The 14,698-nt window shown below is 38.4% G+C and overlaps 1 protein-coding gene across 6 annotated transcripts in view; it reads left to right on the top strand.

The window, feature by feature from the left end:
• The window catches only part of TBC1D5 (TBC1 domain family member 5), a 457,482-nt gene that overhangs the window by 257,856 nt on the left and 184,928 nt on the right, over positions 1-14,698 (top strand). For all 6 annotated transcript variants that reach the window (XM_059664053.1, XM_059664048.1, XM_059664051.1 and 3 more), the window contains 4 exons: positions 1,301-1,409; positions 2,877-2,966; positions 3,060-3,134; positions 4,931-4,998. In XM_059664053.1, coding sequence (XP_059520036.1) covers positions 1,301-1,409; positions 2,877-2,966; positions 3,060-3,134; positions 4,931-4,998 — 342 coding nt within the window. The remainder of the gene's footprint in view (positions 1-1,300; positions 1,410-2,876; positions 2,967-3,059; positions 3,135-4,930; positions 4,999-14,698) is intronic.

Raw genomic sequence — 14,698 nt, 5'->3', positions numbered from 1 at the left:
CATGGTGGGGTATGTGTCCCACTCAGGATACTTACCCACAAGGCAGAAGGCTTGGTGGGCCAGGGGGCGGTGCTGCAGGCTGAGGCTGGAGATTCTGCTCCCGGCCGTGGGAATGTGCCATTGCCCTGGTAACTCTTCTGGAAAACTGTGGAGAAGATGCGCTTGCTCCACAGTCTGGTTTTTTAACTCCACGTGTACAGTTGAGTGTCAGATACCATAGTGTGCAAGACTGGCCTTTCTCAAGATAAGTCGGATCTGGTCAGTGGCAGCTGCATGTGTGTGGGTAAGGATGATTGAGGGTTTCAGAGGCTTTCTTTTGAGTAAGTCTCTGAAGAGATTGCCAGGCTTTTAGCTTTGATTAAAAAATTTCAAATTACACATTTCTTGTGGCATTATTATATCTGAGAGAGATTTCATAAAGCTGTACTCGGTTGCCTCAACTGTTGACGAATGTTTCTTGTTTGGTATAAGATGCTGGGAATATAAGTCTACTTCCTTTATTCAAACTCAGTAAGTGGTTTGGGACAATTAATTTCCAATTGTTTCCCAGTAGAGCAGATTTACTTGTATATTAATGAGGCACAGGTGTTAGGCCCCTGGTGTCTGTGGGCCTGGGAGGCATATTTCAGTTGTTTATCTACTCAGCCATAGGTACTGCAAGGTACTCAAGCTTGCCTTTAACAGTTTTTACAGTGAGGCTTTTAAATTTTTTGATGTTTATTTTTTTCAAATTTGCTGCACCTGTTAAAATTTTAAAACAGATCAACTAGAAAGAAGTAGCAGAGATTTCAATAGAAAATAGCACTAAAAAGTAAAAGAAAGCAGTCTTCTGGTATATCTACCTGCCAGCCTGACATTGAAGAGAAATGGGTTCATTTCAACAGATATTTCATGTGAGAAGCCAATGTAATCAACAATGCACCTTTTTATTGTGTGTTTTTGGAGCACGTATATCTTTGTCAATGGCTAAAGCAGTCATAAGCTTATGCTAATACTCATTTTTTGTCTTGTCTATTCACTGAACTGCACTACCAACATTTTAGAGGAAATGAAATAGCCTCCATAGACATTATGAATTTCAGTAGCTGGCATAATTATAGCTATCTACATATTCATTAAATCTACAGAAGAACTCTGTCCAAAAAGACAGCCATGCGTTCAGAAACAGTGCACAACTAAATATATACGTCTTAAAAGTTGCATTTCTTATACTTATTTAAAATTAATTTCCTGTAGCACTCCCCTCCAAGCAGAAGAATTTTAACAAAAGCTTCTCCATGCTTTGGTTTCTTGCATATAGGAAAGAATGGGAGGAACTCTTTGTAAACAACAATTACTTGGCAACAATAAGGCAGAAGGGGATTAATGGGCAGCTGAGAAGCAGCAGGTTCCGCAGCATTTGCTGGAAGGTAAGAAGAAAATATTTATTTACAGTTTGCGGTTGCAGTATATCAACAAATTACCTGATGCCCTGGAAGATTACCCATTCGGGGGATCACTGAATTTTCCAGGAGCTGCACTCTAGACTTTTTTTGGCCATCCATGCTTATCTTTCATAGAACATTTACTAATAAGGTTGAACTACCTTAGTTCTGAATAACTGGTGATGGTAAAGGAGTCATTTGAAATAACAGCTTTTTCATCTCATTTGATGGTGCAGAATTCAAGGCAACACCTTAACATGCCCCAGCCGCTGCAGAAACTGTTGAAGCGGGGCAGGGGCAGGGGGGGGATTTACTTTCAGATTCCTATTATATCTAGTGCCATCATTTATCCGTCCTTTCTTTTCTCTTCATAAATAGCATATAGGAAAGATTTTTTTATATTTCTTTGACTGGACACACAAACTGTAGGGCAGCAAGAAGAAGTGGAAGGGAATTAGGTCAATCTCTTTAGAAAGGGCCATTGGTTACCAAAACTGGTAATAATAATACACAATTATCATTTTAGTTGCTTGGAAATATTGTCCCTTTTTCTACTCAAAATGAATTAGTTTTAGTCTCATTTCTAAAATGACTTTTATTGGAAGTTTTTTAGGGTAGATCTGCATGAATTGAGCATTCGGAGTCTGCAAGTACAGACAGTAAGGAAACATGATGTATTGGACAGTTTTAGATTTAATAATTTAGATTTAATAATTAAAATACATTTTTCTTCTGTTAGATGCAGGCAGTGAAGGCAGGAGATCTGCTGATGAAATATTTGTATACAAATATTTGTGCCTCGTCTCCCCTCCATTCTTTGTTGTTTAACTTTTAGTATCATTCATTTGCGGAAAATAAACTCAAATCCAGATTTATTTTAATGTATTAAGCTAAATTAAATCAAATTTGTCTTTTTAAGAATGCTTGTTATTTTCATAAGCTGATTGCCGGTTATAAATTGAATTTTCTGCTGTGAGAGGAATGACTTCACTTCTCAGGCTGTGTCCTCAGATTGTCTGTCCTCTACCTGCTTCATTCAAGACAAACCTTAAACCTTGAAATTACTAACTGGACCTTATGCCTGTTAATGTCCTCTCTTACCCCAAACAGTAACTTCTCCATTTCACTGGCATAGCAATTTAGAACTGTAAAATCGGAACCACACTTGAACCTCGTGAATTTTTTTGTTCATTATTAATGTATATCTGGAGAGAAGGTTGCTTCCATTTTGTGGTGTAGCTTTTGAGATCTTAGGGGCAAGGGTGGCCTTTGTTCACATTTGGAATTATCCAAATATATATTTCTTAAATATTTCCAAACTTATTGAGAATTAGAATGATGATAGAAATATGAAATGCCAGGAATATGAATATCTTAATTTTCAGGTGATTCTCTTTGGCATAGTTTCACACTTCTTATGATTTTTATAAAAGTTTTTTTTCTTCTTGACAGCTATTTCTTTGTGTTCTCCCTCAAGATAAAAATCAGTGGATAAGTAAAATTAAAGAATTAAGAGCATGGTATAGCAACATCAAAGAAATAGTAAGTTGCATTTTAATTAATATAATTGTTTTCAAATGTGTGCTTTAAAGTCCAGTGGCCTCTGATCTCTTGTTTTCTTTCTTTCTTCCCTAGCACATCACCAACCCGAGGAAGGTCGTTGGCCAGCAGGACCTGATGATCAATAATCCCCTTTCACAGGATGAAGGGGTAAAATTCGCATTTATTCTTATCGCAACTTCTTTTGCACATAAGCACGTGTTTATCATACTGGTTATCAGTTACCACAAAAGCAGAGTTATTTCATACCAACTATTTTTTTTCACCCCCATATCCTACCTAAAACCTCATGGAAATTTTCTCTTCTATATATATACTGTGTTGGAGGAAGTGTATGATCCATATCTGTGGAATGCCACTACAAAGGAGAAGTTCCCAAGGGGGTCTTTAAGAACTAAGGATGAGGATGGAACTGTTTTATCAAGGGTGTCATAGGGAGCGGTAGGAAAGCCTCCCTGTATGATAGAAATAGAGAAGGGTTCACTTTGTAGGACTAACTCAGAGGAAGAAAGGAAACTATTTGTAGTGATTCCATGAAGAAGTTTTTAAAGATAGGGAAAAGGTTAGACCTACCTCCACTCATATTCTCGTGAAGACTAGGAATAATTACTTCTTTATAAGTGTTGTATAGTTTCTTTAATTACTGTTGTAATTCCTAGGTTCATACTAATAGAAATTTTTTTTCTAGTTAATATGTAACATTAGCATTTTCCCCTGATACATATCTATCCTATCTAATAAAAGAGTAATATGCAAATTGACCATCACTCCAACACACAAGATGGCCAGCAGGGGAGGGTAGTTGGGGGTGACCAGGCCTGCAAGGAAGGGCAGTTGCAAATTAACTGACAGCCAAGATGGCGACCGGCAGCCAGGCAGCTTAAACTGAACATGAGGCTTGCTTGCTTCAGTGATGGAGGATTCCAACGTTCCCTGCCTGCCACTGCAGGCCGCTGAGCTGGCAGTTTGAAACATTTTAACAAAAAAAAAACACCCAGAAACCAGCTTTCAGCGAGCTGGGATCTCAGAGCTGGAGTTATACATTGTTTCGATTACCTACTTTCACCAGCGGAGGCCTAAGTCAGGAGGCATGTGGGAGGTAGCCAATCAATGTCTCTCTCTCACGTCGATGTTTCCCTCTTCCTCTCTCTTCCTCCCTACTCCCTCTTTTCCAATCTCTCTCTAAAAATCAATGGAAAAAAGATCCTCAGGTGAGGATTAACAACAACAAAAAACTATTAAATTAGAAGACCAAAGTTTGTAGAAAACATTGGGAGTTCAGGTTAGGTTCATGTCGGACCAGTTAGGCTATGGCCTACTCTAATCCAAGTAGAACTTTTTTTAGTTTAGAGGTAGTACCAGGTACATAGTAGTAAAAGTATTGTTCATTTTATATAGATAACAGAAAATAATTTAAATATATATATATGTGCCCAGCAACCAAATGGCAGAGTCACCAGTCGCTATGATGTGCACTGCTGTGGCCAACCAGCTGATCCAGCTCAATCAGCTCCCCACCTCATTCGGGGTTGGGGCGACAGCCAACAGGGTGTGGCCCCTCCCCCTGCCAGCTGTCCCTGATTGCCCCCCCCCACCCCAATAGGGCTGGGGGCCAGCTGGCCAACCTCCCGAGTCCCCTTCCCCCTACTGGCCCCACCCCCAATTGGCCTCCATCGGAGCAGGCCTGCTGGATCCCACAGGTGCACGAATTTGTGCACCAGGCCTCTAGTATATAATATCTCTGGAAAAATTGGTGTTAGAATAAGGATGTGTCTGAAAGTAAACTAGAATTTAATAAAATTGCTCCAGTTTCAGGTTTCTTACCTGCAATGTGAAATGATAACTCAAAGAAGGTTAAATTTAATCATTTAAATTATTTAATTGAGATCATCAAAGTCAAACAAAGGTGTGAGGTTATTTTAAATAGGTTGTTCTCTTTATTTCAGAGTCTTTGGAATAAATTCTTCCAAGATAAAGAACTCCGATCGATGATTGAACAAGATGTCACAAGAACGTATGTAGAACTATTTATAAATTACTTTCAATAATTAAAATTAGTATTACCTCTGTGTTTTAGCAAAATCCAAAATCTATTGAGGAGCCTTATGTTAATAACAAAGTTATTTTGGCCAAGTTTTGATAATAACTCATTTTCTATTCTTAAAATATAGACTTCTGTGTTCCATTTTTCAAAATAAACTATTATATTTATAATGTTGACACTCTTAAAATAATATTTAATCATTTTTTCAATTTTTAACAATTATTTTAAGTCATGTGCTTCTGATTAAGGTTGTATTATGTATTCATAATACAGATATTGCTAGAAAGATTTCTCTCTTGCTTTATACCTTTGAATTCCTGTCTAACCAAATTACTTTTTTAAATGACTGCTATTACTTTACCCTCTTTATTTCCCTTCCTCTTTAAGCCATTGAGATTTGAAACAATTTCTTCTCTCAGTCTACTCAGTATTTACCATGTGTAAAGGCAGTTTCTTATTTAGCACAGAGTCAATATCCATACCTTTTATACATTGACCTCATTTTTCTGGGTGAAGTACTGTAGTGAGAAGTACATGGAATTTGTGTAAGAAGATCCTAGGGTAAGTTATAGCAACATATGATGTAATCTTGAGCAAGTTACTTTCAATGAATGTCTTTCTCCTGAGTGTCCTTTTCTATAAAATGGGGAAAATAGCAATCACCTCATAGTGTTGTTAAATGAATATATTTGTAATAGAAGTAAATGAGATATGTTTATACTTTAAACTATAAAAAAGCACATACATGTTAGTAAATTTGATTTAATCATTGGGGTCTAGGATGAGCTAGGTATACAGAGTCAGGAGTATCTCTGGGGCCTTCTTCCAAGCCCTTCTGCAGCTTTGCCTGTCTGCCTACTCTTAGTTCAACTCCTACTAGATTTGTCACAGTGTCAAGGCCTCTGGTTTTCTGCTATTCCTCTCTTTCCAGATCCAAACAGAATAATCAAATGACATGGACTACTTTTAAGGTTATTCTACATATTTAACAAATGAAATTTGCTTCAAAAATTCAGAGGAATCTTGAGTTCAGAACACAACAAAATCTTAGAAAGCTGGCAATAGTATTGGTTTGGGAATAGAGATTTGGGATCATTTTGATGAGCTTGAGTTATCCAGTTACCAGAAGTAACCACTTACAGGGAAGCTCCACTCAGAGGTGTAGGGTAGCTATGTGCAATGCTCCCATAATTGTCTTGGAAAGTAGAAGGCCATTGTGTTGATGCACAGGAGGCATTCAATTAACATTTGTGAATAAAACAAAAATAATAAGTTTCCTCATCAGTCATTTAAGTAACTAGTTTAAGTAATTAGTGGCAGTAAAACAGGTCTCTAAAAACAAAATCCAAGGTATATATTGCTAACCCAGCAGTAAAGGTACCTCTTTCTTTCAGATGCTTGGCAGTTATCTTAGAAAAATTGACCGCTTCAGCTTGAAGTGGCTAATAAGGATGATAGTGTTCATACCATTATTAGATGGAAGTGGAGGACCTGTGCCATGGGGCAGAAGCACACACTCAGAGGCCAGGTGTGCTAGATTGGCTAAAAGAAACAGCAAACGGGGGGAAATAAAATGCGGATAGCCAAACCTAGCTGGAAGTGGCTTTGGAGGGTCTGTTCATCATTTTGGTTACTTAGCTCAAACATTTTTGCTTTGCTATTAGAAAGTGTTATTTTTGAAAGCTGTGTTCTTGTAGCTATTTGGTTTCATATTTTCTATGCATTTTTCTTATGGCATGTATATAAGTTAATTAATCTCCACTGGTACATTTTAATTAAGTTGGCAAACCCAAGATTCAGGGAAAGCAGCTAGGAAGCCCTATAATCCATAGCACAAGTGGGGAGGTTGCATACCTTCTTTTCCAGAAGGCTCTCTCCATATTCAGTTTCCTTGTCGCCTATGTATGTATCTTGTAGCAAGTAACTTTGTTTGTAGGGTAAGACTGTCAGTCTTATTGTAAAGCCACCAAATTGCCTAATCATAAAAGCTGAGTAGCTTGAGTAATTTTACTACTTTAGGTAATACATTCTCTCTAGAAAGCACTACGTGATCTAAAATCCATGGTTTTCAATTTAGTCTGCAAGGCAGCTCGTAATGCAATAGGAGACGAAAGGAAGTACAGCTCAGTGAATGTTATACGATGCTACTCAGTCACTGGCATCTGTGATAAGAATTTTGTTTTTTTAAATGTTTATTTATTGAATGTCTACACTGTTCCAGGCTGATCCTTTGGAGGGGGTGGGGGGCAGAGTGGTACAAAAGACAGACAAGGTCCTGCTATCACAGGATATCCATTTTAGCGCATGCGGGTAGAGGGTGAGATAATCGTGTATAGATACAGAGGGTAATTGTAGAGGGAGGGAATTGCTGTGAAGAAATAAAGAAGGGCAATAGGAGAGCTCGAGGGGATGGCTGCTTTAGGAACAGTGATCAGAAAAGGCATTGTTGAGAAAATGACATTTGAGGTGAGATGTAAAGAAATTTTAAAAGCCAGTCATGTGAATATCTAGGGGAAGAACATTTTAGGAAGAGGGAACAGCTGGTGCAAAGTCCCTCAGTTAAAATAAACTCAGTATTTAGAGGAACAAAGGGAAGGCAGGTATGGCTGGAAGCAAGTGATTTAAGTAGAGACATTGAGAGAAACTCAAATTCCAGACAAGCAGTCCTACAGACCACAGATAGGAGTTTGGAATTCATTCCAATTGCAGTGGGAAGCCATTAGAGGATATTGAGCAGGATTGTGATATCTGAAAATATAATTCTGGCTGCTGTGATATTGGGGTGAAGATAGAGGTAGGAATGAATCTATTGCAGTATTCTAAGTTGAGTAATGTTAGTGACTTAGACTAAAGATGCACTATTAAAGGTGGTTAGAGTAGATGGGTTGCCCTGACCGGTTTGGCTCAGTGGATAGAGCGTCAGCCTGCCGACTAAAGGGTCCCGGGTTCGATTCCGTTCAAGGGCATGTACCTTGGTTGCGGGCACATCCCCAGTGGGGGGTGTGCAGGAGGCAGCTGATCGATGTTTCTCTCTCATCGATGTTTCTAACTCTCTATCCCTCTCCCTTCTTCTCTGTAAAAAACCAATAAAATATATTTTTTAAAAAAGTAGATGGGTTGAGGGTATACATTTTATATTTTTAAATACAGAGTAGGGAGTGATTATATGTAGTTTTCTCACATCGGTTCTGTTTTATATTTACTGCTCTGTTTCAGGTTCTTTTTAACTCCCACCTTGAGTCTCTTGTTTATTGTTCTCTTGAATCTGTTACTTATCTTTTCCACTATTATCCACGTGTTATAGCCCTGCCTCCTCAAAGCACATTTCTAGTCATGATACTTGCTTCATCTTTTTTTTTTTTAATTTCTTTATTGGTTAAGGTATTACAAATGTGTGTTCATCCCCCCATTAACCCCCAACCTTCCCCCGCAACTCATACTCTCATCCCCCTGTTGTCCGTGTCCATTGGTTTGGCTTATATGCATGCATATGAGTCCTTTGGTTGATCTTTTCCCCTTACCCACACCCTCCCCTACTTTCCTCTGGGGATTGATAGTCTGATCGCTGTTTCTCTGTCTTTGGATCTGTCCCTGTTCATCAGTCTATGTTGTTCTCTATATTCCACAAATGAGTGAGATCATGTGGTATTTATCTTTCTCTGTCTGGCTTATTTCACTAAGCATAATGCTCTCCAGTTCCATCCATGCTGTTGCAAATGGCAAGGATTCCTTCTTTTTTACCGCAGCGTAGTATTCCATTGTGTAGATGTACCACAGTTTTTTAATCCACTCATCTGCTGATGGGCACTTACGCTCTTTCCAAATCTTAGCTATGGTGAATTGTGCTGCTATGAACATAGGGGTGCATATATCCTTTCTGATTGGTGTTTCTGGCTTCTTGGGATATATTCCTAGACGTGGGATCACTGGGTCAAATGGGAGTCCATTTTTAATTTTTTGAGGAAACTCCATACTGTTCTCCACAGTGGCTGCACCAGTCTGCATTCCCACCAGCAGTGCAGAAGGGTACCTTTTTCTCCACATCCTCTCCAACACTTGTTGTTTGTTGATTTGTTGATAATAGCCATTCTGACAGGTGTGAGATGATACCGCATTGTCATTTTGATTTGCATCTCTCGTATTAAGTAGTGACTTTGAGCATGTTTTCATATGTCTTTCGGCCTTCTGTATGTCCTCTTTCAAAAAGTGTCTATTTAGGTCCGTTGCCCATTTTTTGATTGGATTGTTTATCTTCCTTTTGTTAAGTTGCATGAGTACCCTGTAAATGTTGGAGATTAAACCCTTATCGGTGATATCATTGGCAAATATGTTCTCCCATGCAGTGGGCTTTCTTGTTGTTTTGTTGATGGTTTCCTTTGCTGTGCAAAAGCTTTTTATTTTGATGTAGTCCCATTTGTTTATTTTCTCTTTAGATTCCATTGCCCTAGGAGCAGTATCAGAGAAAAATTCCTTCGGCATGTTTGCGATTTCGCTGCCTGTGGATTCCTCTAGTATTTTTATGGTTTCCCGTCTTACGTTTAAGTCCTTTATCCATTTTGAGTTTATTTTTGTGAATGGTGTGAGTTGGTGGTCTAGTTTCATCTTTTTGCATGTATCTGTCCAATTTTCCCAACACCATTTATTGAAGAGAGTGTCTTGACTCCATTGTATGCTCTTGCCTCCTTTGTCGAATATTAGTTGGGCATAGTGGTTTGGGTCGATTTCTGGGTTCTCTATTCTGTTCCATTGATCTATATGTCTGTTCTTGTGCCAGTACCAAGCTGTTTTAAGAACAGTGGCTTTGTAATACAGCTTGATATCTGGTATTGAGATCCCTCCTACTTTGTTCTTCTTTCTCAGGATTGCTGCAGGTATTCGAGGTCTTTTTTTATTAGAGATGAATTTTTGAAACGTTGGTTCTAGATCTGTGAAATATGCTGTTGGTAATTTAGTGGGGATTGCATTGAATCTATAGATTGCTTTGGGTAGTATGGACATTTTGATGATGTTGATTCTACCAGTCCATGAACACGGTATGTTCTTCCATCTGTTTATGTCTTCCTCTATCTCTTTTTTTTCAGTGTCCTGTAGTTTTTCGCATATAAGTCTTTTACCTCCTTAGTTAAATTTATTCCTAGGTATGCTAATTTTTTTGGTGCGATGGTAAATGGGATTGCTCTTTTAGTCTCCCTTTCTGTAAGTTCACTATTGGTGTAAAGAAATGCCTTAGCATTAATTTTGTATCCCGCTACATTGCCGAATTCATTTATTAACTCTAATAATTTTTTGATGGAGTCTTTAGGGTTTTCTATGTATAGTATCATGTCATCTGCAAATAAGGACAGTGTTACTTTTTCTTTTCCAATTTGGATGCCTTTTATTTCTTCTTCTTTTCTGATCACAATGGCTAGTACTTCGAGTACTATGTTGAACAGGAGTGGTGAGAGGAGGTATCCCTGTCTCATTCCTGTTCTTAGTTTTTGCCCATTGAGTATGATGTTGGCTGTAGGTTTGTCATATATGGCTTTTATTATGTTGAGGTATGATCCTTCTATTCCTACCTTGCTGAGAGTTTTTATCAAGAAAGGGTGTTGAATTTTGTCAAATACTTTTTCTGCGTCAATTCATATGACTATGTGATTTTTATCTCTCAATTTGTTTATGTGATGTATCATGTTTATTGATTTGCAGATATTGTACCATCCTTGCATCCCTGGGATAAAACCTACTTGGTCATGGTGTATGATCTTTCTGATGTATTGCTGGATCCGATTTGCAAGAATTTTGTTGAGAATTTTGGCATCTATGTTCATGAGGGATATTGGCCTGTAATCCTCTTTCATTGTGTTGTCTCTGTCTGGTATTGGTATTAGGGTGATGCTGGCTTCATAGAATGAGCTGGGAAGTTATTCTTCCTCTTGCATTTTTTGGAATAGTCTGAGGAGGATAGGTTTTAGTTCTTCCTTGAATGTTTGGTAAAACTCCCCTGTGAAGCTGTCTGGTCCTGGGCTTTTGTTTGCTGGGAGCTTTTTGATGACTGCTTCAATTTCTTCCATAGTTATTGGCCTATTGAGATTTTTAGAATCTTCTGGATTGAGTTTTGGAAGATTGTATTTTTCTAGGAATATGTCCATTTCCTGCAGATTGTCTAGTTTGTTAGAGTAGAGTTGTTCATAGTATTTTTTAACAATTCTTTGAATTTCTGTGGGGTCTGTTGTTATTTCGCCTCTTTCATTTCTGATTTTGTTTATTTGAGTCCTCTCTCTTTGCTTCTTGGTGAGCCTGGCTAGAGGCTCATCAATCTTGTTTATCCTATCAAAGAACCAGCTCTTGGTTTCATTGATCTTTTGTATTGTCTTTTTGGTCTCTATGTCATTTATCTCTGCTCTGATCTTTACTATCTCCTTTCTTCTGCTCACTCTGGGCTTTTCTTTTTGCTCTCTTTCTAATTCTTTGAGTTTAGAGTTAGATGATTTACTATCATTTTTTCTTGTTTTTTGAGGTAGGCCTGTAGTGCTATAAACTCCCCTCTCAGGACTGCTTTCATTGTGTCCCATAGATTTTTGATTATTAGTTTCCAGGGTGTTTTTAATTTCTTCTTTGATCTCATTGGTAACCCAATCATTATTTAGTAGCATGCTATTCAGCTTCCAAGTGTTTGAGTTTTTTGTATTGTTTTTATTGTAGTTTATTTATAATATTATGCCATTGTGGTCTGAGAAGATGCTTGGTATGATTTCAATCTTCTTGAATTTGGGAGGCTTTGCTTGTGACCCATTATGTGGTCTATTTTTGAAAATGTCCCATGTGCACTTGAGAAGAACGTATATTCCGTGGCTTTGGGGTGAAATGTTCTGAAGATGTTAATTAAGTCCATCTGATCTAGTGAGTCATTTAGGATTGCTGTTTCTTTGCTGATTTTTTTTCTAGAGGATTTATCCAGTGATGTCAGTGGTGTGTTTAAATCCCCTACTATGATTGGGTTGTTGTTGATCTCTCCCTTGAAATGTTCCAGGAGTTTTTTTTATGTATTTGGGTGCTCCTGCATTCGGTGCATATATGTTTATCAGGGTTATATCCTCTTGTTGTATAGATCCCTTTAGTATTATGAAGTGGCCTTCTTTATCTCTTGTTATAGCCTTCACTTTGAGGTCTATTTTGTCAGATATAAGTATTGCTACCCCGGCTTTATTTTTCATTTCCATTTGCCTGAAAGATATTTTTCCATCCCTCCACTTTCAGTCTGTGTGAGTCCCTTGTTCTGAGGTGAGTCTCTTATAGACAGCATATATATGGGTCATGTCTTTTTATCCATTCAGCCACTCGATGTCTTTTGATTGGAGCATTTAGTCCGTTTACATTTAATGTTATTATTGAAAGGTACTTGCTTGTAGTCATTTCTATTTTTGTGCCTGTGTTCTTTCTTACCTTTATATTTCTTCTTTTTACAGCATTCCCTTTAGCATTTCTTGTATTGCTGGCTTGGTAGTGATAAACTCCCTTAGCCTTTTTTTGTCTGCAAAGCTCCTGATTTCCCTTTCAATTTTGATTGATAGTCTTGCTGGATAGAGTATTCATGGATTCAGTCCTTTGCTTTGCAACACTTTGTATACCTCCTTCCATTCCCTTCTAGCTTGATGTGTTTCTGTTGAGAAATCATTTGATAATCTAATGGGGGCTCTTTTGTAGGTAACTCTCTGTCTCTCCCTTGCAGCCTTTAAGATTCTCTCTTTGTCATGTACAGTTGCCATCATTATTATGATGTGTCTTGGTGTGGGTCTTTTGGGGTTCATCTTGCTTGGGACTCTCTGTACTTGTGTAACTTTTTTCTTCCATATGTGGGAAGTTTTCTGTTATTATTTCTTCAAATAGATTTTCTAATCCTTGCTGCTCTTCTTGTCCTTCTGGCAGCCCAATTATGCGTATGTTACTTTGTTTCATGTTGTCCCAAAGCTCCCTTAGGCTCTCCTCCTGCTTTTTAATTTTTTTCTCCAGTTGCTGTTCGGATTGAGCTAGTTTCTCTACCTTCTAACTCAATAATTCGGTCCTCTGCTTCTTCTAGTCTACTGTTGAAACCTTCCAGGGTATTTTTGATTGTAGCTATATCACTTTTCATTTCTTCCTGATTCTTGCATAGGTTGTTGATTTTCTCATCCATCTGGTGAATGAATTATACAACCATTACTCTGAATTCTTTTTCTGTCATGTTGAATTCTTTTTCTGTCATGTTGCATGCTTCAATTTCATTAGTCTCTTTTCTTGGCGACTCCTCATTTTCTTTCCTCTGGGAGTTGTGTTGTCTCCCCATTCTGACTATCTCCACATGGTTCAAACGTCAAGTTGCGTGGGCCTGGGCTGTGTGCAGTGGGAGCTTCGCACCACCCTTGTTGGGGTCCAACCCCAGCAGGTCCAGGGGTTCCCAAAGATGTGGACGGAATTGGCGAAGAAGGAATGACACGGAGACAGCGTTCAGTTGATCAGCAGCCTAGCCAGGTTCTCCAACTAGGTTCTAGCCAGGTTCTCTAGCCAGGTTCTCCAGCCAAGTTCTCCACTTGCTTCATCTTAAAGGTTCCATGACTCTCCCTGTGGTCTGCAGAAGAATGGACTAACACAGACACACAGCTCCCTTTTAGGATTTCACTTATCTTTCTATTATTGATCTCTGGTCTGAGATCAGACATTGTTTGACTTCTATTCTGCCACATATGTTAAGGTGTGTTTTATGGTCCAGAATGTGGTCTGTCTTATGAATGTTCCACGTGAGCTTGAGAAGAATGTGTATTCTGATGTCGTTTGATAAAGTAGTGTATAGACGTCAGTTATATTCAGCTAATTGGTGATTCAGAACTGTCCATCTGATTGTAGGGTGTTAAAATTGCCAACCATGGAAGTGGATTCTCTTAGTAATTTTAGTAGTTCTTTCCTTACATAGTTTGATGCTATTTTTTTAGGTTCATACATAATAAGGATTGTTTTGTCTCTTGGATAATTGACCCCTTTATTATTATGTAATGCTCTTTTTTATCTTGTAATTAGTGTTGCATGGTATGTTTTTCTCTATCCATTTGCTTTTAATCTACATGTGTCTTTATATTTAAAATGGATTTCTTGTAGGTAACATATACTTGGGTCTTTTTTTATTATTATTCATGCTGACAATCTGTCTTTTAATTGGCCTTGTTAAGAAGAACAGTGTGCTGTGTTCACATTGGCTCCTTTTCCCTTCCCTTTGATTGAAGCTGGGGGGCTGTGGTGCGGGGGTGATTTTTCTCTTATACTACTGTGGGAACCTGGTCCAGCTCCTGGCAGTAGATCTCACAATATTGTGAGGCCCCTTTATGACAGGTCCACCTGGAGTTTTTGACTCTCAGAGTTGTTCACACTGAGCTCAGTAATTCATCAGTTAAAGTTCAGATTTTCCTACCCACACTGGTTCCCACTAGTGAGTCTCTCTAACAAGCTATGACTCCCTGTATTTGCCTGTCTGTCTCTCCAGTCTTGGGGATAACAGTTTGCCATGTGTCTTCCCCATTCTTATGGATCCAAGAAGAGTAATTGGTTCTTAGTCTTCTCAGCTTTTTACTTGTTAGGATGGAGTAGCTATGTCCAGACTCCTTATATGGAGGACCAGAAACTGGAAGTCCCTCCACAATTCCCTTTTACGCCAGTG

The sequence above is a fragment of the Myotis daubentonii genome, chromosome 14, assembly GCF_963259705.1.
Source record: "Myotis daubentonii chromosome 14, mMyoDau2.1, whole genome shotgun sequence".
NCBI lineage: Eukaryota > Metazoa > Chordata > Mammalia > Chiroptera > Vespertilionidae > Myotis > Myotis daubentonii.
Note: the sequence above shows the minus strand (reverse complement) of the source record. Positions and strands in the feature narration are given on the sequence as shown.